This window comes from Exophiala xenobiotica (assembly GCF_000835505.1).
Source record: "Exophiala xenobiotica strain CBS 118157 unplaced genomic scaffold supercont1.4, whole genome shotgun sequence".
NCBI lineage: Eukaryota > Fungi > Ascomycota > Eurotiomycetes > Chaetothyriales > Herpotrichiellaceae > Exophiala > Exophiala xenobiotica.
The window spans coordinates 1,720,943-1,748,319 of NW_013562491.1; the positions used below are offsets into that span (position 1 = coordinate 1,720,943).

At 53.2% G+C, this 27,377-nt stretch overlaps 13 protein-coding genes across 14 annotated transcripts; 7 read left to right on the forward strand and 6 right to left on the reverse strand.

The window, feature by feature from the left end:
* The first annotated feature begins 643 nt into the window (after positions 1 to 643).
* PV05_06831 (uncharacterized protein) lies at positions 644 to 1,586 on the forward strand. Its single transcript, XM_013459605.1, has 2 exons — positions 644 to 749; positions 800 to 1,586. Exons 1-2 carry the CDS (start codon positions 705 to 707, stop codon positions 1,547 to 1,549), a joined length of 795 nt encoding a protein of 264 aa, XP_013315059.1. The 5' UTR covers positions 644 to 704; the 3' UTR covers positions 1,550 to 1,586.
* Positions 1,362 to 2,414, reverse strand: PV05_06832 (haloacid dehalogenase, type II). The gene is made up of 2 exons (XM_013459606.1): positions 2,174 to 2,414; positions 1,362 to 2,118 (listed from the first exon to the last, which is right to left on the reverse strand). Exons 1-2 carry the CDS (start codon positions 2,334 to 2,336, stop codon positions 1,571 to 1,573), a joined length of 711 nt encoding a protein of 236 aa, XP_013315060.1. The 5' UTR covers positions 2,337 to 2,414; the 3' UTR covers positions 1,362 to 1,570.
* A 232-nt stretch (positions 2,415 to 2,646) lies between these two features.
* Positions 2,647 to 3,782, forward strand: PV05_06833 (uncharacterized protein). The gene has a single exon (XM_013459607.1). It carries the CDS (start codon positions 2,667 to 2,669, stop codon positions 3,414 to 3,416), a length of 750 nt encoding a protein of 249 aa, XP_013315061.1. The 5' UTR covers positions 2,647 to 2,666; the 3' UTR covers positions 3,417 to 3,782.
* Positions 3,783 to 3,989: 207 nt separating this feature from the next.
* PV05_06834 (uncharacterized protein) lies at positions 3,990 to 4,909 on the forward strand (the record flags this gene model as incomplete). Its single annotated transcript, XM_013459608.1, has 2 exons — positions 3,990 to 4,818; positions 4,863 to 4,909. Exons 1-2 carry the CDS (start codon positions 4,284 to 4,286, stop codon positions 4,907 to 4,909), a joined length of 582 nt encoding a protein of 193 aa, XP_013315062.1. The 5' UTR covers positions 3,990 to 4,283.
* Positions 4,910 to 5,370: 461 nt separating this feature from the next.
* PV05_06835 (uncharacterized protein) lies at positions 5,371 to 8,063 on the reverse strand. Its single transcript, XM_013459609.1, has 2 exons — positions 7,696 to 8,063; positions 5,371 to 7,648 (listed from the first exon to the last, which is right to left on the reverse strand). The coding sequence occupies exons 1-2, from the start codon at positions 7,893 to 7,895 to the stop codon at positions 5,536 to 5,538; spliced, it is 2,313 nt and encodes a 770-aa protein (XP_013315063.1). The 5' UTR covers positions 7,896 to 8,063; the 3' UTR covers positions 5,371 to 5,535.
* On the reverse strand, positions 8,021 to 10,929 carry PV05_06836 (uncharacterized protein). Its single transcript, XM_013459610.1, has 5 exons — positions 10,559 to 10,929; positions 10,266 to 10,505; positions 9,459 to 10,210; positions 8,090 to 9,410; positions 8,021 to 8,042 (listed from the first exon to the last, which is right to left on the reverse strand). Exons 1-4 carry the CDS (start codon positions 10,697 to 10,699, stop codon positions 8,303 to 8,305), a joined length of 2,241 nt encoding a protein of 746 aa, XP_013315064.1. The 5' UTR covers positions 10,700 to 10,929; the 3' UTR covers positions 8,021 to 8,042; positions 8,090 to 8,302.
* A 358-nt stretch (positions 10,930 to 11,287) lies between these two features.
* On the reverse strand, positions 11,288 to 12,388 carry PV05_06837 (glucosamine-6-phosphate deaminase; the record flags this gene model as incomplete). The annotated part of the gene is made up of 4 exons (XM_013459611.1): positions 11,288 to 11,500; positions 11,618 to 11,989; positions 12,084 to 12,235; positions 12,325 to 12,388. The coding sequence occupies 4 exons, from the start codon at positions 12,386 to 12,388 to the stop codon at positions 11,288 to 11,290; spliced, it is 801 nt and encodes a 266-aa protein (XP_013315065.1).
* Positions 12,389 to 13,210: 822 nt separating this feature from the next.
* Positions 13,211 to 14,556, forward strand: PV05_06838 (N-acetylglucosamine-6-phosphate deacetylase; the record flags this gene model as incomplete). Its single annotated transcript, XM_013459612.1, has 1 exon — positions 13,211 to 14,556. The coding sequence occupies one exon, from the start codon at positions 13,211 to 13,213 to the stop codon at positions 14,501 to 14,503; it is 1,293 nt and encodes a 430-aa protein (XP_013315066.1). The 3' UTR covers positions 14,504 to 14,556.
* Positions 14,557 to 14,788: 232 nt separating this feature from the next.
* On the reverse strand, positions 14,789 to 17,276 carry PV05_06839 (uncharacterized protein). The gene is made up of 6 exons (XM_013459613.1): positions 17,078 to 17,276; positions 16,839 to 17,021; positions 16,589 to 16,650; positions 16,105 to 16,517; positions 15,393 to 16,001; positions 14,789 to 15,306 (listed from the first exon to the last, which is right to left on the reverse strand). Exons 2-6 carry the CDS (start codon positions 17,007 to 17,009, stop codon positions 14,984 to 14,986), a joined length of 1,578 nt encoding a protein of 525 aa, XP_013315067.1. The 5' UTR covers positions 17,010 to 17,021; positions 17,078 to 17,276; the 3' UTR covers positions 14,789 to 14,983.
* Positions 17,277 to 17,593: 317 nt separating this feature from the next.
* On the forward strand, positions 17,594 to 19,164 carry PV05_06840 (uncharacterized protein). The gene is made up of 2 exons (XM_013459614.1): positions 17,594 to 17,798; positions 17,857 to 19,164. The coding sequence occupies exons 1-2, from the start codon at positions 17,667 to 17,669 to the stop codon at positions 19,105 to 19,107; spliced, it is 1,383 nt and encodes a 460-aa protein (XP_013315068.1). The 5' UTR covers positions 17,594 to 17,666; the 3' UTR covers positions 19,108 to 19,164.
* On the reverse strand, positions 19,092 to 21,078 carry PV05_06841 (uncharacterized protein). Its single transcript, XM_013459615.1, has 3 exons — positions 20,860 to 21,078; positions 19,989 to 20,794; positions 19,092 to 19,927 (listed from the first exon to the last, which is right to left on the reverse strand). The coding sequence occupies exons 1-3, from the start codon at positions 20,952 to 20,954 to the stop codon at positions 19,179 to 19,181; spliced, it is 1,650 nt and encodes a 549-aa protein (XP_013315069.1). The 5' UTR covers positions 20,955 to 21,078; the 3' UTR covers positions 19,092 to 19,178.
* A 358-nt stretch (positions 21,079 to 21,436) lies between these two features.
* Positions 21,437 to 25,439, forward strand: PV05_06842. Of its 2 annotated transcripts, XM_013459617.1 has the most exons (6): positions 21,437 to 21,540; positions 21,597 to 21,715; positions 21,785 to 24,306; positions 24,359 to 24,451; positions 24,519 to 24,744; positions 24,794 to 25,439. In XM_013459617.1, exons 1-5 carry the CDS (start codon positions 21,482 to 21,484, stop codon positions 24,519 to 24,521), a joined length of 2,796 nt encoding a protein of 931 aa, XP_013315071.1. In that variant the 5' UTR covers positions 21,437 to 21,481; the 3' UTR covers positions 24,522 to 24,744; positions 24,794 to 25,439. The 2 variants fall into 2 exon arrangements, with proteins under 2 accessions (XP_013315071.1, XP_013315070.1); XM_013459616.1 differs by having other exon boundaries at positions 21,597 to 24,306.
* A 416-nt stretch (positions 25,440 to 25,855) lies between these two features.
* On the forward strand, positions 25,856 to 26,531 carry PV05_06843 (uncharacterized protein; the record flags this gene model as incomplete). The annotated part of the gene is made up of 2 exons (XM_013459618.1): positions 25,856 to 25,892; positions 25,939 to 26,531. The coding sequence occupies 2 exons, from the start codon at positions 25,856 to 25,858 to the stop codon at positions 26,529 to 26,531; spliced, it is 630 nt and encodes a 209-aa protein (XP_013315072.1).
* Between the last annotated feature and the right edge of the window lie 846 nt (positions 26,532 to 27,377).

The following is a 27,377-nucleotide window of genomic DNA, read 5'->3' on the forward strand; positions in this document are numbered from 1 at the left end:
ATAGTAGGTACCTTATGTCTTGTGAAAGAGCAATGTATGTAACTGCATTTGGACGAAGCATTCAAAGAAAGTTGTCTAGATGGGAACAGTCCGGCGGAACGAGAGCGAAAGCACACCTTCAGATTTAGTTCGCTACTACGGAGGCTGTAGGGAGAGTCTAGCAGCCTACTACCCAAAGAGGTCACCGCTGCTGGGGTAAACCTAGGTAGTAAAAGAGCCCGGTCTAACTGAAAATATCTCTCCCATCATTATTACGAAGTGAGTAGGTACGGAGTACTGTATGTGCAGCCATGAATATTTCCAAAACCTCCACAATCCAGTCAACTCGATGAGAAGCTCAGCAGAAGGTTCCGGGGTAAGTTGGCAACTGGAAATCGTTTCTATCCTTCTGATTTCCCCTCCAGCAATCATTGTAACCACTTGCAAGCAGCGTTCATTGATAGAGTGAATACAGAGGAATTCAGTTTTGAAGAAAAAGAAAGGAAGAGTTGGAAAATCCCAATGAGGCCGAAATATTTCTCTGGCTCACAGCTGACTAAGCAGATCTCGGCCAACCTCCCTAATCGGATTGGCTGCGCTGCGTCACCAGCATCATCCAGTAAATTTGGACTCGGGACTTCAATTGCAGCCTGCACTTCTGATACACAGTACTTGCACCTTCTATGGCTTTACAAAGGACCAGGACTCATGCGAGATAGGATAAGATGATGAACACCTGGGTAGACCCCATCTGGCTCTACCCTTTCAAGGTGACAACCCTTCAGTGCATTCTTGTGCCTCTACTAACGGACCTGCACAGGGAATTTACTACTTCATCCGTCACCCATATTTCTGGCCTCTTTTCAAGGCCCGAATGATTCCCATCTTGCTCCTTTCAGCCTTCATATACACCAATCTGTTCGTATGGACCTACTTGCCTCAGGTCGCCTTTCTCGCACTATTTCAAGGGCCCGGAGCATGGCTGAACGCCACCTTCCTGGTGCTGGGAGAAGGAGCCGCAATTGTCGCATTACTCTTTGAAGCCTTCTTTGTCGACGAAACACTTGTTGACACCTTCGATGCCGTTCTCATTGACCAAGGCCTCGCCGACCTAGTCAAGGAAGCCCGTCTCCTCGACCAATCCGCCGAGAACTCAGTCCAGATGCTTGGGAAGCCGACCAATTCCTCAGTTTACAGTCCCTTCAGTCTTCGCCAAATTCTGGAGTTTGTAATCCTCCTGCCGGTCAATTTCATTCCATTCGTGGGCGTTCCAATATTTTTATTCCTTACTGGATACAGAGCTGGACCCTTCCACCATTGGAGGTATTTTAAATTACTTGGATTTTCAAAGAAGGATCGTACAGACTATATCAGAAAGAGACAGCTGAAGTATACCTGGTTCGGTACTGTTGCATTGGCTCTCCAGCTGATTCCAGTCCTGAGCATGTTCTTTCTGCTCACCTCGGCTGCTGGGAGTGCTTTGTGGGTGGCATCCATGGAGAAGGCTCGCAGGAGTCGAGAGGCTATGACGCCTTCAGCTACGGAACAGTATCAGGACGATCCTGCCTAGCTTAGCAACATGCCTCACATTTTATTGTGCATTCCCCGCATGCTTCTCAACAGCGTCAGCCGCCTCTTCCAGACTCGTCACTACCACTGTTGGTCCCAAACCGAGCTTGTCCTGCCAGCCGTTTCCTGCTCGGTCCACCCAAGCTGCTTGCATACCCACCGTTCGAGCTCCAGTGACATCGAATGGGTTACCGGATACGAGCCACATAGTGTCCATCTCTCCTACCTTGCCGACCTTTTCAGCAAGGTGATGGTATACTTCAGGTGCAGGTTTGTATCTTTGGACTGATTCAACCGTGACCATGTCCTTGAACACCGAAGAACTAAGATCTTCGGACCCGTTAACCGAATTCGAGACCATCTTATCGGTCCCGTTTGAAAAGACCACACAATCAATGCTGGAGTTCTTCTCCAATCGTTTCAAAGCCGCATTGACGTCCGGAAATGTGGACAAAGAGTCATAGGCTTGCATCAACTTGTTGAGGTCTTGATCGTTCAGACTAACGTTGTGTTCCGCCAAAGCATGGAGCAGCGCTTTGCGAGTCACTGCCGAGAAGTCTTCATACTTTTCTGTGGGTGGTCAGTCGGGAAATCTGCTACTGTTATCCTTTCCATCGAGGCTTACTCATGCTGTTTAATCTCCATGTATATTCTAGCTGGTACTTCCTCCATACTGCTGCGATCGACGTAGCTTTGTCCTGACCGAAAAGTGAGGCTAGTTCCTTCGCAATGCTTTCTGTTGACAACAAAGTGCCGTACAGGTCGAAGGCAACCACGATTTTACCCATGTCTGCGATTGCCTTTGTTGATGATGAGGGCTCTAGCGTTATGATATGCTGATCCCCTGCACATATATATGCGCTGCTATCGACCTGACGTATATGGGTAAGACGTAGTGACCTAGTCAGATTCCAAGTCAACTCCACAAGTGACCATCATGACATCACATTGCAAACCTCTTCTCCGTGAGTTCCTTGAGGCAGTGGGGCAGTTCGGTCCGGGGCATTCGGTCTACTTTCCCATTTGTGACGTCTACGACCAGGAAGCAAAGGAAGCTAACTCCAGCCTTCTGCTGTCCACCTTGCCTTCAATATTGCCCATCTTCCAACCGCATACCAATGGTCGAGGCCCACAATGACAACTTCGACGCATTCCGAGACTGTCTATTCTCGGCTGTCGTGGACAAGTCCGCAGGGAGCACTCGAAGAGTGTCCAAGCGTGCCTCCGTAGGGAAGAAGACCGCCACCCCAAAGCAACCAACTACAGAGAGCGATCCATCTGAGCTCGCCGAATTCTCCGACTACTTGGCCGCCGAGATCTTCAGTAGTCTTCCACAAGAGCTGCAGGATCTGTCGTACCATGGCCTCCAGGACAATATTGAACTGTCCGAGAAATGGTCACTGCCCTTGACACTGTCAGTATTCGAGGAAGTATCAAGCCACGTTCCGGGAGGCATCACCGACAGCTTGACAGCTTATGGACTTATCGAGCCTCCCAAATCAGATCTCCAGTCATTCATAGCCCCTGTGCTGTCTGCATATGTCGGTGCTGTGACGACGCCGCCGCCGAAATGGACAGAAACGAGGACCAATGCTTGCGAGATCTGTGAGAGAGACTGGGTGCCCATGACTTACCACCATCTCATACCTAAGCAAATACACGTCAAAGTCTTGAAAAGAGGCTGGCACGAAGAACATCAGTTGAACAGCGTGGCTTGGCTGTGTCGTGCCTGTCACAGCTTTATCCACAGGATGGCTTCGAACGAAGAATTGGCTCGTGAATGGTATACTGTCGACAAAATCTGTGAAAGGGAAGATGTTCAAAAATGGGCACAGTGGGTTCGGCGGGTTCGCTGGAAGAAATCCTAAGCTTGGGACAGACATGGTAGCTGTTACAGACGTCCAAGTCCAATCCACTTGGTCTAATCATGGGCACCAGATTCTCGTCATTTAGGAGAGGACGCTCCTCTGTGGTTTGTCCCTGGGAGGGCACTGACTGATGTTCATGGTCTCCTTGCCGAAAGTCAATCGCAGATGCCACTCTTTTGAGCCACCCTGCCTTGAAGTTCAGCATCTTTTTGACGCCATTTGTCTTCCCTGCATTGTGGCCGCACTAGCAGCAATCCAGGAGCAAACAGGTCTGCATCTTGCGCTTGCACAACCAGAGCAATTCATGACAAGCACAAAGCTTCACAGATATGCCTTGTGAGGACTGAGCAGCTGTAAGAAGGCTACATATACTTACCACTCCCCAGGAATCCTAGATCGTCATTCTTTCCCCATCATATCTCCATTGAAAACAAGAACAATTATATATACACCCAGCCATGGCGGTGTGTGAAAGTGCTACCTTTGGAGGCACGCGGCACCGCCCATCACTCACCTTCGCCATGCTCACATTACCGCCGCACCGGCGCCCCCCGTATGAATATCAAGGCATGTCCTGTGTGTTACCTTTTCCTGTTTCTCTCCTCTGAGGACAGGCCCAGCAACCACACGCGCATTTCTGGCAATCCATTTGTCCACTCGTCTCACACCATACACAATCACACACTCAACACACCTTCACCTTGTCATCATCCACAGCTCGTCTGCTCCTCCGCCTCCTCGATGCGGCCCTTGACACCGCCCTGCGCAATTACATGCGGCTCACCACCACCACTCCATCGACTGCAGATGCTATAGCAGCATATAAGTCCGGGGTGTCCGGCCTCCTTACCTCTGCCCTCGACAACGATGTGCTTCTCGATTGTACGCCGTGCCGATTTCGACGCCGCGCTCATTGCTCGTCTGGACAACGCCCTGGATGACAGGATGCGTTGGGCGTTCGCGTTCGACGAAAATCAACGCGAGAGAGTGCGCTTGCTGAGGGAGACACTCAACACGCACGTCGAGCACTACAGGGCGATGTGGCGGCGGGAGATGATCAGGAACATTGTCCAGATCCGGTCGGATGCGTGGCTGGCGCGTGCTAGGGTCATCATCGAGGCTGCCGACAGCGACGATGACAATGCCGCAGAAGGTGCTGAGCCAGACGGCGCTGTTATGGCCGAGGGGAGGCGGAAACGCAAGCGCGAAGACAGTGAGAATGAGAGCGAGGTTGGCAACGAAGAGGAAGCCGACGAGGAGAGCGAGGATGTGGATGAGGTTGAGGATGAAGATCAGGATGAGGAGGATGAGGCCAAGGAGGTCGACGACCCATATGACGAGTCAGATGATGACGAAGATTGTATCATGGTCGGCATGTACAACGGCGGTCAAGGGGTCTCGCGTCGCTGGGTGTGCCTTTTGTGCCCCAACCATCGTGGAACGCAGCACAAGACCTCGTTCCTTCGACATCTGCGAATGAGCCATGGGTTTAGGAATGTGCTTTCGGCAATGACGAATTTGGCGTGATGCTGATGCCATGCTGGGAGCTTGGGGGGGTTAAGGGCTTGGGATTTGGGGACTGGGGGCTTTGATGCGGACTCATATTCAACCATGCAATCAACAGGAGACAAGAATCTCGATCTCAATGGTCATGCACACACAACGAGAGACGGGCAGAGAAAGAGCGTTGAGAGAGAGCCTTTGTGACCAGGCAGACAGGCAGACAGGCAAGGCAGTGACTCGGACCAGGTTGAGAGCAAGGTACGAGCACTAGCAGCCGCAGTGCCTCAGACGACCAGAGCCATGTAGATCTTACTGGCGACGACGACGGGCCCGGCTGCAGCTGCAGGCTCCAGATTCAGCCAAACCCAACACCGGCTGAAGCCTATACAGCCCTTACTTCGGCTCCAGCTCCAGCTCCAACATACTGTTCGCCGAAGGGGATGTGCCCCAAGAGGAGTAAAAATCATAGTACATTCCACAAGCACAAGCACACAATCAGAAATAGCAAATGCCAGAGGAATCCAGCGTCTAGCATGCTACTGCTATTCAGAAGGTCATCGCTTGTCAATTGCCTATTCATACATTTCGTAAGCTCATTCTACAAGTGGTATCATTCTCAGAAACGAACAAGTTCTTCCCCAGAAGCCCGCCCATCCGTGTTGTTATCGTTGTTCTCATCGCCAGCGACATTGAACACTCTGCTCGTTCCCTCAAAGGCAGTAATGTGCCCATTTAGTGCCTTTGCGTCTCCATAGTACTTGAAGCGGTACATGCCAGCCTGCGTACCGGACTCGATCTCCCATTCGATACTGACTTCGCTGGTACCTAGGGCTGTACTCGTTCGATTCCATTTATACACGAGAAACCAGTCTCGATCAGAGCGGACTTGGACCCATCGGCCCTGCGCGGGGTCGAATTTTTCTACAGCGGCAAATGTCCCTTCGAGGCGGAAATTGTTGCGTGGATTGGCACCAACGAAGCTAGCTTTGACTGTTGAGCCTGGAGTGTGGTGCTTTTCTGGGTCGGGAGACGACAACGTTGCTCCGAATTTCCGGAAGAAGCCTGGATTGTCCACGACGACCGGCGTGATGAACGAAAGTGACACGTTGACGTTAATAGGTGGGCTAGGACCATCGGGGAGACGGCGCAGATGCGAGGTTTCGTTCTCGGAACCCAAATACGGAAGGTATGTGAGGGTGAGGTTGATGTAGGCTTCAAGCGTATGTGGGCCATATAGAGTGCTTGCGCCTTCGTATCGTTGTACGCCGTATTCTTCCTCTGTTGCTATATAGTGGGCGTAGGTGTTGGCGGGGCCGCCAATGACGACTCGGGGTTTGTCAATACCCAACATGGATGGAGCCGCGTCTGCCAGGGCATTGCGCCAGCGCCGGCCTGACATTGTTGTGGCTTCACCTGGAGACACGATAATGATGAGTGGGCCGATACGCAGGAGTTGGATGTCGACGATATTGGGTGTCCAGGCATAAGGATCATCTGCTTGACCTACATCGAGCAGGATGGGTTTGGGTTTCTGGCAGGCAATTTGCTCGTCTGTTGGTTCGTGAACGAAGCCTCTTGCAAACTTCCAAAGAGGATTCTTGAGTGACGGCGAGTCGTCCGAGTCATTTGTGCCCTGGGAGAAATCAAAAGCGCCAGGACCATCTGTAGTCCCTCCTGCAAACCCGTATCCCAGTGCTGCGGAGCACGTCTTCAGCTGCCGAGATCGATTGAACGGCGAAGTAAAGACGAACGACGAGAAATTGGCGTATGTATGGAAGAATGACACTGTTGATGCTGGGATTCGTTCTAGACTGTCGCTAACTAGGAGGTCTCTGGATGCTGTCATTTGACGGCTGCCAATTTCGAGGCAGGATTTGGTGCCTTGATCCAGACTCGAGAACATAGGGCCACGTCCATGACACGGCTGAGTGCGGCCGCCGCATGTACTATCGTTGAAAGAACATGAGAGGCCAGTGTCTTCGCAGAACGCACCCAAGGTGTTGGGAGATGTATCGCCAACGTTTGCTTGAGAGAAGCCAGCAACGAAGGCAGGATTCTGCTCTTGCATATATTGTTCAAGAAGGTACGCCGCCACACCCTTGTTGTCCCCAGTGATAAGAGTGTTGTTTTGGTAAAGCGAAGTGCCATGGACTGGGAACCAAGATAAAACACCCATTGACAAGCCATCTGATGCCCTCTCGAACTTCATGAGGGTCATGGTTGTGTCAACATCTTCAGTGTACTGACTTCGTTCCGTCTTTGGATTCTGCAGATATGCATATGGGCTCCGATTGACATTGGCGTTTTCAACTTTCTGCTGGCCCAAACTCAGATGACCTGGTGCAAGACTGGCATGGGCCCTTTTTATCGCAAGGACCGAGCCCGTGACAATAGCTCCGTAGCTTCTCTTGTCAAATCCTTTGCTTGTGATTTGTGGCAGGAGATAGTTCAGCCAGGCTCCTGGCCCGCTGTGGCTATGTGTGCCTGTAACAGCAAGAGTATCCTTGTTGTACACTTCATACTCAGGGCCCAACTTCTTTAGCTCTTCCAATATTCCGTGTCGGACAGCTATATCTCCAGACTGGGTATCGAGGACAAGGTAGGCAATTCGGGAGGAGTTGTTCGTCAGGCTGCCCACTATGAAGGCTCTGCAGTAGATGCGTTGTCTCAGCCCGGTTCCTGATTGATCTGAGTCGGCGTATCCCATCAAGTTGATCTCGACAACGGGACTAAACGAGTCAGCACTTTGCACAACCCGTTCTTGTCTCGTTCGTACCCTGTGATATCTGCCTTCCCAACCCCCAGTAAGTACTCCCCTGGCGCAGCCACATCAGGACGACCACGTTCATCCTGAGACGTGGCAGGAAGCAAATGTACTTGAGCAGGGCTTTCAACAAAGAAGCATAGCCATAGGAAAGCGGTAAGAAGCATCAAGCAGAAGGCATAACTAGCAAGGGCAATAGATCTCCGTGCCATTTTCTAGTGCTGTTGGACGGTGATGCGCTGCCGCTTACGACTGGAGGCTTGAGGATATACCCTAGTCCCTTGTCGGGGGCAGAGAATGGGAGATTTCGGAAGCAGTCATTATCTCAGGACTCTCATGATGCTTGAATGAGTCAAGTACTAATGATTCAAAAAGAGGTCATGGAACAGGAACTTGTTCGACTCACCTGGTGTCTGCGCCTGACGCTGTCATGCAGCCTGGAACAAGAATGTCGTCATATTATCTCAGCATCTCAGGCTAATCACGTGTCTGCTATCCAAAAAGTCCAGGTAGGCCCTCAATCCAACAATTCGAAATACCTGGGTAGGACATCTGCGTCTTGGTGTTGTCGGGGATCGGATGCCATGGCGAATCCGATGGAGATTCTCACAGTTCACAGTCAAGAAAACAAATTCATAACAAGCATCTCTTGATCCTCCGTCCAACCCAAAGGGACCAGCCCGGTGCCAGGTGTGTCATCGATCCCAACAAAGCCTCCCCTTGCCGATAACTCTGAGCACATCTGCTTGTAGATTCTCCATGCTTTATATGCAGACAACGACTGGTCGGTGAAACGATATAGACATGCCATTGCAGCATTAACTGTGGGGACAATTTCCTTTGCACCATTAGGCATGTGTTGACCGTCGAGGCACAATTCCAGGACAAGGACGGCGGTGGCTTGACTCAAATAGTGCAGCAAAACCCACCAAGGCAGGAGCCGAGACGCCTCGTGGCCTGCAGGCCCATATGGGATAAGAGCCACAAGGTTGCCGGCTGCCTGAACACAGGACCGCGCGCACTCTCGATCCCACTCGACAGAAGTGTGGCTTTCTTGCTGGATATGTATATCACAAAGACCAGGTCGGAGCAGGATCATAGATACGCTGTGGTAGTACATATTCAGTTCAAGCCTCTGCCGTGAAAGGTCGCCTGACGGGAGTAATGTCGCAATCTTCAACTCGGCCGGGAGGTTATTGGCCCATTGGGCTAGTTCTTTGCGGAACTCATCAACTTGTCGTTGGAACTGCGACCAAGGTTTATCCTGTTTACCGGCGTAAAGATGGACCGCAATACGATCGCTGATACGGTTGAGGAGAAGGCGATGAAAAGCATACTGTAGATATGTATGCTGTTCTTCGTCTCGCGTGGACGGCTGCATCACAGCACGTTCGGACGTTTCGTGGAACATGTAGCCGTACTTACTGATAAAATCCAGCCATACGCCGCGAGAATATAAGTATAAAGGGTCTTCCCGTCTTAAGGAAGGTGGCGACGCTCCCAGATCTTGCAAAAGATCCACGTTAATAGGGATGGTAACATCGGCAATCGTGATTGATTTCGGTCGGCCGGTGATTTCTGCTAGAAGAACTTCTAGCGCGTAAAGTGCGTACCAGGTCCTGGCCCTTTCCTCCCGTTGGACGCCCCCCATGGAAGCGTCCGTGACTGCCAGATGCAATCCAAGTGACACGGCATGCCGTATTACACTGCCAGATAGTGTCCACGCTCTAGTATCGTAAGCTACACGCCAACAAGGAAAGGAATCCTCTACCCACCGAGATATGGAGTTGTTCATGAGTAAAAAGAATGCAAGCAGTCCCATAGCCTGGGTTTGTTGGAGGTCCGGATGGTCGAAGACTACCCTGTGATCGAGGCCAAGTGCTCTCGACCTGGCGTAGTAAACCAGATGGTTGTCAACGGGGATATTAGTGGGTAAGCTTGGGAGGATCATAGCGGACCATCGGGTGCCAACCGCCCAGACCAAGTTGGCGACCGCGAGCCACCGTCGTTCTTTCCATGATGGCAAGGTATTCGACCGTGGGAAATGTATCAAGGTTTGAAGAAATTGTTCGCGATCCAGAAAGCCAAACACACCAGACATGGCGTCAAAAGCTGCCTCCGTCAGGATCAGCGCAACATCGAAGTCCGGCCATGCTAGAAAGTCGACTACGTCTTCATTGATGGACAAGAGCGCAGCTTCGTCAACGTAATAGGCCATAGCCGCTGTTACAGGGTCATCGGCCTCGTCGTCTTCCTCAAGGAGTGGTCCATGTGCGCGCAATGACGGTTGCTTTAGATACTTATACGCTCTGCGCATCCATGATATTTCAGACGCTTTCCCCAAATAACCGGCGACCCCGTTTCCCTGCGCCAAGCCGACTCTATGCGAGAGTTCGCCCTGGCGGCCTGGAGATGCCAGCCGTGAGGTACCTTTGTGGGTTTCGCCTCTACTTGCAGAATTCCGCTCGCCGCCGGAGAGTCCATCGTCAGACTCGACAATGACCGTCTCTTGACCCCTAGGTGAATACTCAAACGGATTATCAGCGACCCGCAGACCGGTCCAAGTGGAGGGAGATCCGTACCTTTGCCAATATTTCGTCTACCTCTGAGCGGCGCTCTGGGTTCATGGGTGGTTCGAGGGCTAGCTCTTGAAGGGTGCGAGAGAGCTCCTGAACGGCCTCCTTGAGTAGTCTGCGCTCGTTCTCATGATCCACCTGCATGGATCGCAGGAAAGATCTGCTGCGGCGGTCTGTGTCTGGGGGAGCGAAAATGCATTCGACCTTGAGGTCTACACACTTCCGGCAAGGGAATTGTCCACTGCACTGTAGGGAGATCAATCGATCGTCACCGACCGAGCCATAGTATCCAGACTCACCTTGCTCCTCCTCCGCCGGCACGATAAGCATGCGCTGTGTGCATTAGAACGAGCCTTCAGAGGCGTTTGGGTCTGTGGCTGAGGCGGCCCAGGTACCATACCGGCTCGTGTCGACGAAGGCAGAATCCGTCTGCTGGTCATATCTTTACAGAGGTCTACTTCTGCGCAGTCGGAAAGCAGTGAGCAGGTACGGTATCCGAAGCCGGTTAATCTTGGATTTCTTCCCAAGGTACAAAGTCAGGGTTGTTTTCCGCTGTGTCCGGACCCTGACCAGAGCCACTTATCATCTAAGATGTAGTCGTGAGTAGAAATTGTGTAACCCTTTTGTACATATCAGCGCGTGGTTAGTATCGGTAGACCTAGGTCGTGCGTCGTGCGTCGGTAGATAATATCTATATCATGATTTGGGATTCAAGTACGGAGTAGTACGGCATGTACTAGCGAATTTGGCTAATCCAATATGGGCAAAGCGTATCGTTTTCTCAAATCATTTTCCAAGTTTCAGTAGATGCCCCGCTACCGACTGTACGGAGTAAGCCCCCAAGAACATCATGACTTACACGGTAGTGGCGAGGTGGCCAGGTGTATTCGAGGGCGCCTAACCTTACGGTGTGGCAGCATGCGCAGATCCAGTTCATATCTGCACCCAATTACTCTTCATGCGGCACAAATCTCTTTGAACGCGGGCGGAAGCCTTGCACTGGGTGAGTGTGTACACAACGTGATCCCCTATGGACCGCACTTGTCGGCTTCGATGTCTTTGAAGTATCTCACCGTCGATATTCTCAGCTCGACAGTGGCGGCTTCATCAACGACAATCATGCCGTTCGGATGCATCTGTAAGCTGGAGACGGGGCACATGTGGCTGACGCCGCCCTCGACACATCTTTGGAGAGCGAGGGCTTTGTTGGAACCGGTGGCGATGATAACGACTTCGCGGGCCTAAAAGGTCAAACGCGTTGTCAGTTATATGTGGGACCTTGGTTACCGCGGGAAATCCTCAAGATTAAGCCAATGGAGTAGGGATGGAAGAATGGCGCTGGGTATCCGAATCCGTACCTCCATCACTGTTTGGACGCCGACCGTCAACGCGGCCTCAGGCACGCAGGCTGCGTCGCCGCCGAAGAATCGGGAATTGGCGACGCGAGTCTCGTGCGCCAAAGTCACGACCCTCGTTCTCGACGCGAAGCTCGACCCCGGCTCGTTGAAGGCGAGGTGGCCATTCGGTCCAACGCCGCCAAGGAACAAGTCAGTGCCGCCCGCGCGACGGATCTTGTCTTCGTACTCGAGGCATTCGGCTGCGGGATCCGAGGCTTCACCACGCAGCATATTGATATTGGCAGGGTCGATGTCGATATGCGAGAAGAAGTGATCATGCATGAAAGTGTGGTAGCTCTCCGGATGGTGCTTGGGGATGTCCATATACTCGTCCTAGAGACCCCCGGATTTTGCCCAAACCAGTACTAATATCGATGCCAGGCCAAATTGCTTCGACGCGGACTGGAGAGCCAGAAAAGGTGCGTACCATGTTGAAAGTCGTGACATTCTTGAAGGAAAGATCGCCGACCTTATAAAGCTGCACAAGAAGTCTGTAGATAATCTTTGGACTACCACCCGTTGGCAATCCGAGGACGAAGAAAGGCTTGGAGGGTGTCGATTTGAAGTTGTTGATGCTGTCTGAGGAGAAGGAAAACCCTGGTTAGATGATTTGATACTATTTGACGCCCTCGTGGTCCATTGCGGACACGAGGCAGTTGAACACTTACGGGCGATGTGGTCCGCAATGTATTGTGACGCCGCCGTCGGATCTTCTCTGACGATAAGTCTCATGGTGAGTAATCCAGGCTGTCATGGCGAAAGGGTATAGAGGGTGTCAAACGGCGCTGCTTCATCTTAAAGCGAAGTCAGTGATGTTGGTTGGCTGACGGGAGAATCCAGCCCTCGCCATGGGTCTCATCGGTCTTGCGTTTACCGTGGGATACTACTACCATTGCGTTAAGTCGCTCGGTCCTGGATCTCGAGGGATCAACCCTACTAGGTAGAGAACAACACGGTGGATGGAGCCAAACGGTGTCCGAGCGACTGCAGTGGCAGATTGGTTGGTACAGGTCAGGAAGAGACTGGATTTGGACGAGGCTCTGGCACGTTACAAGGTCGACGGTGTCATCATTCTGAGAACTCGAGCCTCGCCCTGCAAAACCTTCGCGGATAGCTATCTCCTCCGCCATAATCACTGTAATTAGTAACCCAGTTTGCGGCGTCACATTTAAGAGCACGTGGAGCTTTCTCATGAGCTCTGGCATCGTGGATGGACCCCTAAAGCCACGAGAGAAACTGCTGACTAGTCAGGTACCATCGAGGACCGGCTCTCAACAGGTGTCTGCAACACTGGTCGTTACGGTTGCTCCACTCGCAACGTTACTAGTATGCATCCCAATTGGGAAAAGCTCTGTTCCTCGACCGACGGGAATACTAGCAGGAGGCAAGGGAGCAAAGAATCTTCCAAATGCTGAAGGTCAAGCCGACCGCTGAACCTACGAGTTCAAGTTGTTTGGTATGAACCCGAGCGTTGACCTTTGCCCTTTGCGCATCTCTTGAATGCCAACACGCGACGCAGGCTCGCCGCCCACAGGTTCTATGGTTCCAGAGACCATGGGACACGGACGGATTACAAAGTTCATCAATGGCAGAATCGTCCAGGACGGCCAGCTGGCGACGGCCGATATCCTGGTGTCAGCAGACAGTGGCCGGATTTTGTCCGTTGAACAGGCGTCGCCGTCATCCTGCCAAAACCACCCCGGACTGATCGATGTCGTCGACCTGGACGGGCGCATTCTGGCTCCCGGCTTGATCGACGTGCAGCTCAACGGTGCCTTTGGCTTCAACTTCTCCGTGCTCCTCGACAATCACCTCTCCTACGTCAAAGAGCTGAATCGCGTCAACAAGGCCCTGGTGCAGACCGGGCTGACCTCGTACCTGCCGACGTTGACCAGCCAGCCCGCCAATGTCTATCGCCAGGTTCTGCCCTATCTGGGACCAACGGGTGGACTACGGCTGGCCGAGACAGGGTGTGAGTCCCTAGGCGCGCACTGCGAAGGTCCCTTCCTCAGCAGAGGCAAGAACGGGATCCATAACCTCGACAACCTCCAGGAACCCCAGAATGGCTTTGAAGATTTCGAGGCCTGCTACGGTTCTTCCAACCTCTCTGTCTCCCCCGACGGTCGCCCCCCTCGGATCAAGATGATCACCGCGGCGCCAGAAGTGGGCAAGGTCACCACGGCCTGCATTCCGGAACTACAGAAACGAAACATCATCTTCTCCATCGGTCACTCCGAGGCGACGTATGAACAAGCATGTGCCGCCGTCGAGCGCGGTGCCAGCATGGTCACCCATCTGTTCAACGCCATGCCGCCGCTGCACCACCGCAACCCGGGCGTCCTAGGGCTCCTGGGACACTCGGAGACGATTCGAAGACCCTATATTGGGGTCATCGCAGATGGGATCCATCTGCACCCCAGTGTCGTCAACGTGGCGTCCCAGGCCCATCCGGACGGCTTTATCTTGGTCACGGATGCGATGCACCTAGTCGGCCTCCCAGACGGGACGTATCAATGGAGCACAGACGGTCACCGCCTGATCAAGAAAAAGAGCCGTCTGACGCTGGAAGGCAACCCTGACAAGATCGCTGGCAGCGCCGTGACCCTCCTTGAGTGCGTCAACAATTTCCTATCATGGTCCGACACGGATATTCCGACCGCCCTCAAAGCCGTCACCGCCACGCCGGCCAGAATGCTCGGTCTGCATGGCGTCAAGGGATCATTGACTCCCGGGGCCGACGCGGATCTCGTGGTGCTCTCCGAGATCAAGAGTGGGGGAAGATCGCAGTTGGTCCTGGAGCAGACCTGGAAGTTTGGAATCAAGGTCTACGATGGCCAGGAATGTTGATATGCAAGTTGCAACCTCTTTGCATGAATACTGGTAACCAGAGGTGAATCAATACAGAGACGCTGAGCGTGCCCTCCCTTGACGGAGACGCGCCTCGCAAGTACATATATGGATTAAAGCCAGCATGTGCTTCGGCTCGGCTGTAAAGGGGGTCTGAGCGCAAGGAGACTTGGGATTACTAAATATGCGTCCAGCCAGTCGGCCAAAAAAGCGCCATGCCCGTAGCATTCAGTAAATCAACAGACGAACCGACGTTCAAGTTGCTGTACATCTATAGTATTGTAGGTGAATTCTATGCAAGTGCACCAAAAGTAGGAGGACCAGACCGCCCCAGCACAATGCCGCCCTAGGGATACCTCCCCTTCCGCGCATCCGAGGGCCCTTACTGTCTCTTCCAGTCTCTTTCCCGGGGGATCTCAACAGACTCAGCCTCCGAACCACCACGACGTCCCCAAGGCCCGCAAGTGTGATCATCAAAGCTCACGAAGCTCTCTTTCCATATGGTTCGAAGGGGAACAGGAACGCACACAGGGCCAACGCGCCGTAGAGTGCAGCGCAAATGAACACTGGCGCAGATGTGTTGGTGTTTGCTGCTGTCGCAATCACAGCCGACATGGCCCCCATCAGGCGACAAAAGGCAACCGCTATGCCGTTGCCCGTAGCCCGGTGAGCCGATGGCAGCACCTCGGCCGTGAAGCCATAAAGGACCGCATAGTAGATCTCCAAGGTGAAGGAGATGATGCAGCTGTATGCGACATTTTGAGCCTGCGAAGTGACTTGAGAGTAGGCGAAGAAGAAGGCCACTAGACGAGAAAAGACGACACTTGTTAGTCTTGAGAAGATCCTCGCAAATGGCAGAGAAATGGGAAGACGGGGGGTGTCCACTCACTGGTGAGCAGGGCCCCAATCACCATAGTGTATCGACGACCCAACACGCGTACATTGGACATGTACCCTCCCAGAATAGGGCCAAAGATACCACACACTTGGACCAGGGCATAGTTTCGCCACGTCTCGTAGGCGCTCGTCACGCCAAAGCTGACCCCGCGGCTCTGCAGATAGTAAGGCAGGAAGACGTTGAAGAGCGGGTAGGCAAGGCCAATCATGGCCCAAGACAACCAGACCAGGCCGGTGGTGTATGCCACCTTGACCGTGGAAAACAGGCTACTGACGTGGAGCCAGAGTTCCCCGAAGGAGAAGGTCTTGCTCGAGTGGGCGGTGCGAATGGTTCCGCACGCCTCGAGCTGCTCCAGCGTGAGGGAGCAAGGCCGGCCATACTTTGCGGCGAGAGATCGGAGGTTGTCGACGAGTTCAGCATCGTGACCTTGACCCAGCAGGAACTTGGGCGTCTCCTTGAGACGGATCACGGTAACTCGCAAGAGACTCATGACAAAGATCAGGGCTCCCATGGTGTACATCAAGTACCTCCAGCCCATGTTGCTGGACTTCGTGCACGTGGTAAAGGGAGCCAGGCTTGGGTCGGCACAGCTGTAGTTTGCTGCAACACAAAGGACTCGTTAGCCCAGATGCTCATGTACTGGACGCGAGAGGAGAATGGGGAAGATATTGCAGTAAACAAAACACCGCTAGACAGCACTCACTCATGAAAGCCCACGCAACCAATCCAGCAATGGTACATCCGATCCCCCACCAGGCCGCCAAACAGCTCACAAGGTACTGTTTGTAAGATGGCAAGTACTCCAAGAACACCGTAGTGTCCAGGATGAGATTCCCTCCGGCGCCAAAGGCGGCCATTGCTATGAAGAAGCCGAGAGAGTCCCAGTCGGGGGCTGCGCCTGCGACGATGGTGAAAATCGAGCAGATGAATAATGACACGTTGAATGCGACCTTGCGGCCGATGATGTCGGCGGTGGTTCCCCAGAACAGAGCACCCACCAGCATGCCCACGTACACCGCAATGGTGAGTCCCTTTGTGTAAGACGGCTGAAACTCATAGACCGCCTGCACGGCAATGATTCCCTGCAAAGAGAGCTGCAGGGCGTCGACGGCGTACCTGATGTATTGGTTAGTCTGGTCTCGATTGCCTCTCTTTCTATGAGGTAATAGAATTATGACAGGTCGTACCCGAATCCGGTCAAAGAGAACAACTTCCAGTGATATGGTGTCCACCCGATTTCGTCCAAGGCCTGTGTTGATGGCACGAGACGTTAGCAAAATTCAAAGCAAAAAGCAGAGGTCTCGAAGATAGGACTGGGAGTCTGGAGGTCCTAGACTGTTTGGATATGGGAGCCCGGACAGAGGTCCAGAAGGATAATAGTCCAGACAAAACACCAGAAACAGAGGTTGCAGATAGGATGAGACAGGGACGACATACATTGTTGACGAGATGCATTTTGCTGTTGAGGGCAGGATCCAGATCCAACACCCCCAGGATTTCTTGTTGCAGCTGCCCTGGCTCTACTGCGTTCACAGGGGCTTCCTCGTCGACCTGTTTCTTGTCGTCAAAGGGGCCATCGGCCATTGACAACGGAGCCTTAGTCGCCATGTTCGATATTTGCTTGATATACGATGTTAGTAAGAGCCATGTTTCAAGCCAGACCAAGATGTGCTTACCTAGTGGGATGATGCAGACGGTGTAGTGAGAAGGTCGCCAGGTAAAATTCTCGGGAGGAGCGGTGTTGAGATCGTTACAAGAACTTGTCTCAAAAACAGGTCCCTTCAGGGAATGAGCTTGATATAGGCGACTATGGCTGGTACTGTCAAGAAACAAGGCACTGAAAACAGTCGCAGGCCATGTTATGCGCCGAGAGATGGTTTCAATGAACGAACAGCCTCTCATGATCTCGTACCAGTGCGAAAATGTGTAACGTAAATAGCTTCCCATGAGGTACACTCGATCAGTTCCAGGCCGGCCCACTTGTGTGTCTTGTTGCTGACGGACTGGTAACTAATGATAAGGGACAATGTTAGTCTCGACGTCAAAAAGGCTACGACGCTACGTTACAATCCATGAGCAGAGCCGGTGTGTCGCACATTGCCGCTTATCACAGAGAGGGTCCTGCTGGGCCGCTTTTCCCGTTATGTGGGACCCATTCCTCTTCACATTAGGTTATTATGCCACAGTCACCACGATGTTTGAAAGTGATATGCTTGCGGTGACCATTGAAACGACCAAAATGAGACGGTCTTAAAAGCTCTCGAAATGGTCCAACCAACATTGCCTCATGTCGACGGAGCGCCTGGGATAGGGAATGGTGAACCCAGGCGCCAAGAGGGCTTTGACGGGCCGCTACTGGATCTCACTGTGCTGGGATTAAATAGTGGCACATCCATGGTAAGAGTATTACCAGCACTTTGTCGAGTATGGTGTGTTGACAACGAGCCGGTGACAGGACGGGATCGATTGTGCATTATGTCGCTTCAAGCAGCTGGATGCATCAGCGCCCGTCGAGTTCGAGTTGTTACAGTACGGCGAGACGCCTTTGGACCCGAAAGTCAAGGCCCGTGTGATGAAAATGATCTTGAACAACTCGACGTCGCCAGAGGAGATTGCAGAAGTCAACATCATCCTGGGAGAAGCCTTTGTCAGGGCTGTGGAGGAGTTCACCACCAAACATGGCATCAACAAGTCTACCATCGACGCCATCGGATCGCACGGCCTAACGATATGGCATCTGCCTGAGCCTCGCGACGGACAAGTGAGGACGACGCTCAGTATGGCCGAAGGCGCGATCATTGCTGCGCGGACCTCAATCACCACCGTCTCCGATTTCCGAATCAGTGAAGTCGCAGTTGGTCGCCAGGGAGCACCGCTCGTCGCCTTCTTCGACGCCTTGCTGCTTCACCACCCCACAAAGCTGCGGGCTTGTCAGAATATCGGCGGGATCGCCAACGTCTGCTTCATCCCTGCCGACGTGCAAGGGGGTCTTGACCAATGTTATGACTTCGACACGGGTCCTGGGAACGTCTACATTGATGCGGCTGTCCGCTACTTTACCAAAGGAGCGCGGGAATACGACAAGGACGGCGAAATGGGTAAAAGAGGCCAGGTCGACCAGGACCTGGTGGACGAGTTCCTTCGACACCCATACTTCGGCCGCGAGCTTCCGAAGACGACCGGCCGGGAAGATTTTCGCGACACCTTGGCCCTGGACCTGATTGCCAGAGGCGAGCAAAAGGGCCTCAGTCCCGACGACATCGTCGCCACCATCACTCGCATCACAGCCCAATCCATCGTCGACCATTACCGTCGGTTTGCGCCATCCCAGGACATTGACGAGATCTTTCTCTGCGGTGGCGGGGCCAATAATCCAAACATCATCGACTTCATTCGGGACAGCTATCCCAAAACCAGGATCCTGATGCTCGAGGAGGCCGGCATTCCTGGAGGTGCCAAAGAAGCTATCACATTTGCCTGGCTGGGCATGGAAGCTGTCGTCGGCAGACCTGTCCCGGTTCCGACGCGCGTTGAAAACAGGAAGGAACAAGTTCTGGGGAAGGTGTCCCCGGGTCAAAACTACAGGAGTGTGATGCTTAAGGGCATGCTCTTTGGGAGGGGCAGCGGAGGAGAAGGAGGAAGATTGCCCGCCGTCACGGAAATGGTGAACATCATCCAGGGAAAGGAATTCAGCAATAAATGGTGATGGTCCGTCACCCAAAAATAGATATAGAATAATCAAAAGAAGGTTTGCTAGAGATAACATTACAAGTAGTGTCAGTCGAGCACTCGATTGTCAAACAGAGCTTGTAGGTCGGGTACCAGGAGGGTGTTATGTGCAATGTGAGGTCTGTAGACTGCGTCCACGGGAGGCATCCATCCTTCCAGACCCAGTGGGAAGTATTCGTACAACGGGTCTGCCTCTGGCTCTGGCTCCAGCCTCTCAACGCCTGGAGTCGACGTCGACGTCCCGGGCATGCTTCGGTTACCATCGGTATCGCCATATAAAGCGCGTTTGTTACTGTTGTTGACGTTACTGGTGGCAGCTCCATCTTCTAGCCTATGAGCAGTGGCATCGGTCACAAGAGGGACGCTCCCGGGTGTGCGCTCCAAACTAGTTCGCTTACGATCTGACACATTCTGTGGCATTGAATCCGTCTTGTTGAACCTGAGCTCCAAGGTCCTGTTCGTGGAGAGTGCTTCCACTCGCGACCACGGCAGGAGTGGCGTTGAATGAGCTTGTACTGGTGTGTTTGTGTTTGTATTTCTTGCCAAGACGTAGCTCCTGGAATCAGGAGCAAGATCAGGCGTCGCCGCAACGCTGGCCGGGAACTGGACCGCAGGGGACGACTTTCGACTTGATTGCTCAGGATTCTCTCGATTCGTGAAAAGTCCCGCACTCCTTCCACGGACGATTATGGCACTAGACTCGGTCTCCGCGAAGCAAATCTCCTTACCTGTCGCTAGGACGGCTTTCATAGTCAACTTCAGGAGATATTTCTGCTGAACACCATTGCGTCGACCATCTGCCCTTGGATTTAGCACGATATATTCAAATTCATCATGAAACACAGATAAATAACCTACTGTTAGCGGTCGAGCTCCTGAATTGCAGTCTCTTCCACATGAATGAGAGCGCCTTTTCCTCCCCAGGACTTCCGGCTCCGGTGGTAAGACCCAACCGAATGGGAACAGGAGCACGAGGCGAAGAGTCCTCCGCAGCCGATGAGAGTGCGGGAACCGTTGTCTTGGACGACGACACCTGGATGACCTCAACTCTTCTGCCTTCGATCGATTCCGTAGCGGTCAGACACACGTTGACACTGGCGAGGGCCGTGAGATTGCCCAGCTCGTCAACCACACAGCATGACTTTGAACTCGTCGAAATCATACCCGAGATGCGAAACAGGTTGCGCCGATGAATCGTCAGTTCCGGATCACCATCCGGCTGCGAATTGGCCAGGAAGAAATTGCCCTGCAATTGCGCAGTGATCGACATTGGCACAGACTTCCCGTTGCAATCAACTACACGATGTTCGGGTGACAAGCTCTTGAATTGGAGGAGTTGGTCGTCTTGATCGATTGCAGGATTCTGGAAAACATTTGGCCTTTGGCTGGCCTTCCTGGGCCTGGAATCCGTCGAGAAAAATGGTGAATTGTCCAGCCCTGAGGTCTGGGGCTCGTGAGATCGCTTTTGGTCGCTCCATTCCGAACGAAATTGGTTTAAGGGTGAAGTTTCGGGGGTGGCATGGAGGGATTGATGGTTTGAAACATCACTCACGAACCAGTCGTATGAAGCGGTGTTGTCGAAGACGTCGTCGAAGGATGCAAAAAGGCTGTCATCTTCAATGGTGCCCAACGGTAAGCCAAGCGAGGCGTCGTGGATCGCATCCCTATCGAGCGTCAATTCAACCTAATTTGCGTGCATGATTGTAGAATCGGGTGTGGTATGGCATACCCTCTGGTGGCCCCTCGGGACCTTTCCTCACCTGGGACTTCATCAGGCGAGGGCACGCTTGCTAACATTGCATTCCAGGACTTGCTACCTGCCATGCGTCATGCCACAGAAGCAGTGAGCAGCAGTGTTAGAGGCGGAGATAGATGGAAGGTGAAGTCTACACCACAGTCGCTTAACGTTCCAATGCCAGACTGAAAAGGTAATTCCCCAACAACCAAGCGTCGACCGTCGACACGCCACAGGGTAGAGAGAGGGTCTGAACATGTACGATGCACGTACATGCCACCGGCGGCCATTGTTGCATATCCACCCAAGAATCCGACAACTCGGGCCAGTGAGGCTGCAACGATTGCCCACTTCTTGACTGGTCAGTGCTGGTCTTATCAAACAGCAGCTCCACAGGCAACGTTCCATAGACCGGCCCGTCGGGCTTGGAAGCGCCATTCACTACTTCGACCATCACGGACCATTTGTCACAGTGGATCCGTCGGGACAAGAGCAAAGGACTCTAGGACCGTCACTGACTTGTGTAGCGCACTTGCAGACCACAAAAAAAGAGCGCTGCTCTCCCCTGCGTCTCGAGAGCTTTTCCTTCGGATTGAGGCTGCGAGGTGCGGCAAGGATGGTCGCAAGCGATGTGACAATCGAGGTCACAGATCCGCCATGGCAGGATCTTAATCGGTTGGTGGTCTTCTCCGGTGGTCTCGTCCCACTCAAGTACCTAACAAGTCTTGCAGCGCCATCGGCCAACTGTTCATGATGGGATGGAATGGCACTACGGTTACCCCGGCCATTCGAACGTTGATAGAAGATCATCATCTCGGGTCCATACTGTTGACCGCGCACAACCTCAGATGTATTATCAGCCTCGTCCTGTATTGAACCAGCCTGGTAATGAGCGCTCGCTGACTAGACCACCGCCCAGCGGCTGCAGAAACGAATAGACTGATCTACGAGCTTCAGAGCATTGCATACCAAGCCGGCCACCCAGTACCGCTGACAATCGCCCTGGATCAAGAAAATGGCGCGGTCAATAGTCTCACTGACGATGCTCACATCCGGCAATTCCCAAGTGCGATGGGAGTCGCGGCGACAGGTTCGTCCCGGGTTGCCTTCGATGTCGCAAGAGCTACGGCCCTAGAGATTGCTGCAGTTGGCGTCAACTTGATCCTGGGCCCGGTGCTGGATGTACTGACGAACGCGAGGAGTCAGCCCCTGGGGGTTCGCACGTTCGGCGACGATCCTCAGGACGTGTCACGCCTTGGGACCACCTATGTAAGTGGATATAAGAGTGCGGGAATAGCGACGTGCGGCAAACATTTCCCATCCTATGGGAATCTGCAGTTCCTGGGCGTTGGGGGCCAGGAGATTCCTGTCATCACAGACACGTTGGAGCAACTGAGTTCCAGTGCCTTGTCGCCTTTCCGTACTGCAATCGCTGGAGGGTTAGATGCTATGATGGTCGGCGGATGCGCCCTGGTGGGCTCCGGGGCACATGTGATGCATGCGTGCTTGTCACACCAAGTGGTGACGGAGCTTCTCAAGCGAGAATTGGAATTTGACGGAGTGGTTGTTTCAGCCTGCCTAGGCATGGAATCGGTGATGCGACATATCGGAGTGGGTGGAGGGACAGCCATGGCCATCAACGCCGGATGTGACATCGTCGTGGTCTGCCGCTCGTTTCCGGTCCAGCTTGATGCCATCTCGGGGCTGAAGCTCGCAGTCCAGAACGGCACACTGTCCAAGAATAGGGTCTATGAATCCCTGGCAAAGGTCTTGAAGATGAAGTCGAAATGCACGTCGTGGGAGAAGGCGCTGAACCCGATGAGCATGGATGCACTTTCCGACCTTCAATTATCACACTCACAACTCTCCCGAACCGCCTACCAACGTTCCATCACTCTGCTTCGTGACAAAAGCCACTTTATCCCGCTCGCGGATTCCTCTCGAGACGCCGACGAGATCCTTCTACTGACTCCCCTACTGAAGCCACCTCCCGCATCTGCCGCGAAACAAGAGGATGTGGACGGTCCGGTCAAAGCCTTTCCGGAAAATATGTTTCAATGCAGCCTAGCGGTCATGCAAGGAGAAGAAACGTTCACTGAATTCGGGCGGCTTCTCGCTCATCGCCTTGGGCGCAAGCTTTTACATGCTTCTTATACCGCACAGGGGGTCCGTCCCGTGCACCAGAACCTGATCAGCCGGGCTAGCACGGTCGTCATCGTGGCAGCAGACGCCCACCGCAATCATTACCAGTCGGGGTTCACCAAACACGTGGCGATGCTGTGCAACTCGCAGTTCTGCGCAAGCAACGAAAGAAGAGAAAAGCCTCTGGTTGTGGTCTCGGTCGGTTCCCCCTACGACTTTTCCATGGAAAGGTGCGTTGGGACGCACATCTGCACATTTGACTTCACGCGAGGCGCACTCGAGTCTCTGGTGGACGTCCTCGTAGGCGCTCAAGCCCCAAGTGGGACCCTTCCAGGGGTCGGCAAGAGGCAGCAACTGCTCTCCAAGGCAGCACAGGCACAGCACTGGCTAGTGGAACATTGGTCTCAGGACAGAGATGGGAAGGCGCTGGACGACCTGATCAGGGCAGTGGTCAAGGCCACACCGTCCCAACGACGGTCGTCGCTCGCCGGGACCACGTCGGACTCGTTCTGTCTGCGTAAAGAGCATATTGAAGAGGCGCATTTCGTGGTGCGAAACAGCAGCACTCAAGCACTCTATGGCTTCTGCTCGACCTATTTTTACCGAGACTCCGGCACCGGAGTGATCGGGGCCTTGTTCGTTGACCCAACCAGACGCAATCTCTCGATTGGCAATTCCCTCCACAAGAGGGCCAAACAGGCACTCCTCGGGCGACCGGGCGTCAAGTCGATCCAGCTCGGATCCGGATTTTCCACCGTTTTCTCAGGGCTGCCAGCGGATGACCCGGGAGAAAGACAGCGACTACGAGAATGGTTCGGCAAACGAGACTGGCATATTTCCAACCCGGTCCTCGCACACAGGATGAGACTTGGACACCTTTCGAAGTGGGCGCCGCCCATGGGTATGCTAGGCGCCGTTAGAGATCTCGCAATCGGTTATGACACTGTCTCCGATCCTGGAAGTGCAGCCGACATTCTCAGTTACGTCGAAAGTCATGCGACCCCAGGCGAGGTGGAATTGTACAAGATGGGCTTGGCCGAGTACAAGGCCTATCCGGTTGTTCGTGCTCGGAGCCTTGGGGATGGCTCTGTTGTTGGGTGCGCCATCATGTGCGACGGTCGTTCGCTCCTGGCGCGGTTGTTACCCGTCCTACAGGATCCGAATGACACTGCTGGAGGGTTTCTGTCCCCGATCGTCTCCCCCATCGGCCGCGAAGTCGTCCTGGTACTGCAGGGGCTGCTGCTCTACGGAATCCGGCGTCTCAAAGCCCAAGGGTTGACAACCTGCATCGTAGACATGGTAGGTCCTTGAGAGGTCGAATTGTGCCATATTGCTGACCGCCGCCCCGCAGGTATCAGGGGAATCCAGGATCCAGGCCGTCGCCGCCATGGGCTTCGAGGTCCTCCATAGCTTTGAGGGAGGCATCCGGCTTTGCCCAAAATCTGTGAGATTCTTCATTGCCCTTTTGCTTTTTCCGATTCGTGAGAACACTGCTGATGCTTGCTCCATAGTAATGGTGGTATAACCATACTTCACTCAATAACGTCAAGCATGTAAACGAGGTTTGTCAAGGCTGTCCATGCTACTTGGGGTCTGTGACGATATCTGTGACTCCGATGGCGGACCGTGGACTGTACTGACAGAGAGAGCGCGTGGGGAACAGTGCACGCTGTGCTCATCGTCAAGCCAACTGGTCAGCTGCTCGGCTGGTTTTCAAGTCGTAATCGTCATTCTGCAGTAAGCAATTCCAAGTGATCATGGAGAATAGAATGTGACGTCGACCCAGAACCGAGAACATCGAAGGATCTACACTTCCACCAACCTGGTTGTTTGTACATTACTACGCTGCGCCTTCCGCTCAGATGTACAATGGATCATCCTTCCTGCCACTATTGCATCTGGAGCCCAGGAACGTCTGCTCCTCCCCAAGGTCACCATGTACGCTGAGTTCTCCCGAGGTCGAATGTTGAAAGCTTCAGTCGGCACTGCGTCCGCAGATACTCAGCAATTCATATGTTAGTCGCGCTGCGCCGTGCTGTGGAAAGAGAGGTTGACGGTCGATAAGATCAATCATCCAAGGCGCATCTGCATTAGTGGGTGCCCTCGCGGATAACTTCGAACTTTCGATGGACTGTTATCTGGATGAACAAAATAATTGGCAGCCTTGGAAGGAGAGGACGGGGACACTGTGCCGCCTGGTTGCTTTCAATTTGTAGGACTTCCCTGGTTATCATTCCCAGGGCTCGCCAATCAGCTCAAGGGGGGCGCCAGTGGTGGAGGGTGGGAGTCACTGCATAGTCACTGGCCCGAGGCTCTTGTATACATGATGAAGTTGATTATTTTGACTCTATTTCGACTTGGATATATGTCGAAGTTGAACAGACTTTTCTCACCACTCTGTAACCACGAGGTTTGTGAAGGATATATTTTAGGCCTCAATATCATCTCGAAGTTCGGCATAACCAGTTCACCACTCGGGTTCAAAGCGAAAGCTCGTCGCATCTGTTGTCAACAAGGATTGTGCAAACAATGCCATGATGGAAACCGCCGGCAGAGGAGGAAGAGCGAAGAGAGTGGCTTCGTATTTGATACGAATGTGCGGGTCGACGTGAAGCTCATTGTGCTGCTATGCACGTTAAAGGCCCACGCGCACCTCTTAACGCGTTGTTGAGGTCGACGAGCGAACCGGGGTGAGTACAGGGCGGCGTCATCATCTTTCCATAACGGGCCACCATGGCTTGGCACGACTTTTTTTGTTTTGATAGAGCGATGAATGTTTGACTGCGCTCGTCGAGCATAACGTCAATCAAGACACAACAGTGAGCAGCCTACGACAGCCTCAGGCAAGATGTCTTTGTTAATCGGGTCTCATGACTCCCTACCATGTGAGTTTTCTGTCTCACTTTTCCTGCACCTACTAACCTGCAGCAGACATTGACCGTGAACCCACCGATGCTGAGAAGGACAGAGTCCGAGCATTGATCAACAGAGAGCTACCTGCCGACTACCTCACCACTCCGCATTCATCTCTTGGCCCTCTCTCTGAAACCAAATTCTCCGAGTTATTCTCCAAGGAAATCGAACGAGTCGCTGCAGGTCAGCCTATGGAGGGAGGGATTGACATGGCGAGATATGAAGCACCTGAGAACGAAGACCTCGATACTACCGACCCAAAGGCAAACCGATTCGCGCTACGGCAGGCGTACATCGCAAGCACGTTCCTTTCGGGCAGAACAACCAACCTCCAACTCCTGGACGAATTTGGCAAGAACGCTTGGCTTGTCAGCAATTCCCAGGCCGAAGAAATTCTGCAGGATCTAGAGCGAGCGCTTGCCAGGGTCAAAGCCGAAACAGACGAACTCAACAAAGCTCGAAAAGCTGCTCAAGAGGCACACAAGGGGGAGCTTCTCGGTTTGCAAGACACCTGGAAGCGAGGGGTAGGCCAGATTCTCGAAATCCAAGTCGCGACAGACGAGCTACGGCAATTGATCTATGACCGGCAGCATCAACTGCCTGCGCATTGAATGTCTCGGAGCCAACAAAAGCAACACATCTCAGGACAGGAACACCGGCCTGCATGACTCTAGCTCCGAAAAGGATCAGGATTCAGATGCAATGTCCTCAATCAGATGCGGAGAATGCCCGTCGATGGATTCTCGGGTTAGACGTGGGCGAGCCGCCTCCGCCTATGCGAACCATGTCTTCTGGCCTTCCCAACCACACATTTCCAAAATCGTAATCCGGCAATTCCCAACAAGTCACATTCGAAAATTAGCAGAACCTTCCCCGAAGTCTTCTATCCGTATGCGTGGCTCAAAAAGAAAGGCCCATCGTTGAATGAACAGAAATGGCGCGGACTAGGGCAATCCGAGAGAAGTGGATATCGGCCTAAGAATATCTTTAGATACCGGATGTGCCGACAGCATCTACTCTGAGAGAGGGGCCATATCAGGTGAGCCAATCCTGCAGCAGGTTGTGAGGTGAGCACCGCATAGCCTTCGTCTGGAGATGGATCAATTCTGATCCCGGGGCTTATGTGGAGAGGTCTGTCCCACTGGGATGTCCTCTGCAGTCTGAGGTTACTTGCATGGCCTGCCTTACCGGATGGAGCAGCCAATGCACGAATCTTGCGAGGTCCATCCCTGCTCCATCTACCTACTGTCTCGTCCTGACAGGCTACGAAGCTGAACCGCATTATTTACTCCAATATCACTTCTCGAGATGCGGAACGAGACTAGTTCGATATTCCCCCGCAATTTCAACCCCAATTTTACCGTCTCGCGGCTTGATCAACGGCCACTATCGCTTCTTTCGGCACTTCATCTTTCATTTTTCATCCAGGACTTTATCCATTTGAACCACGACACGCA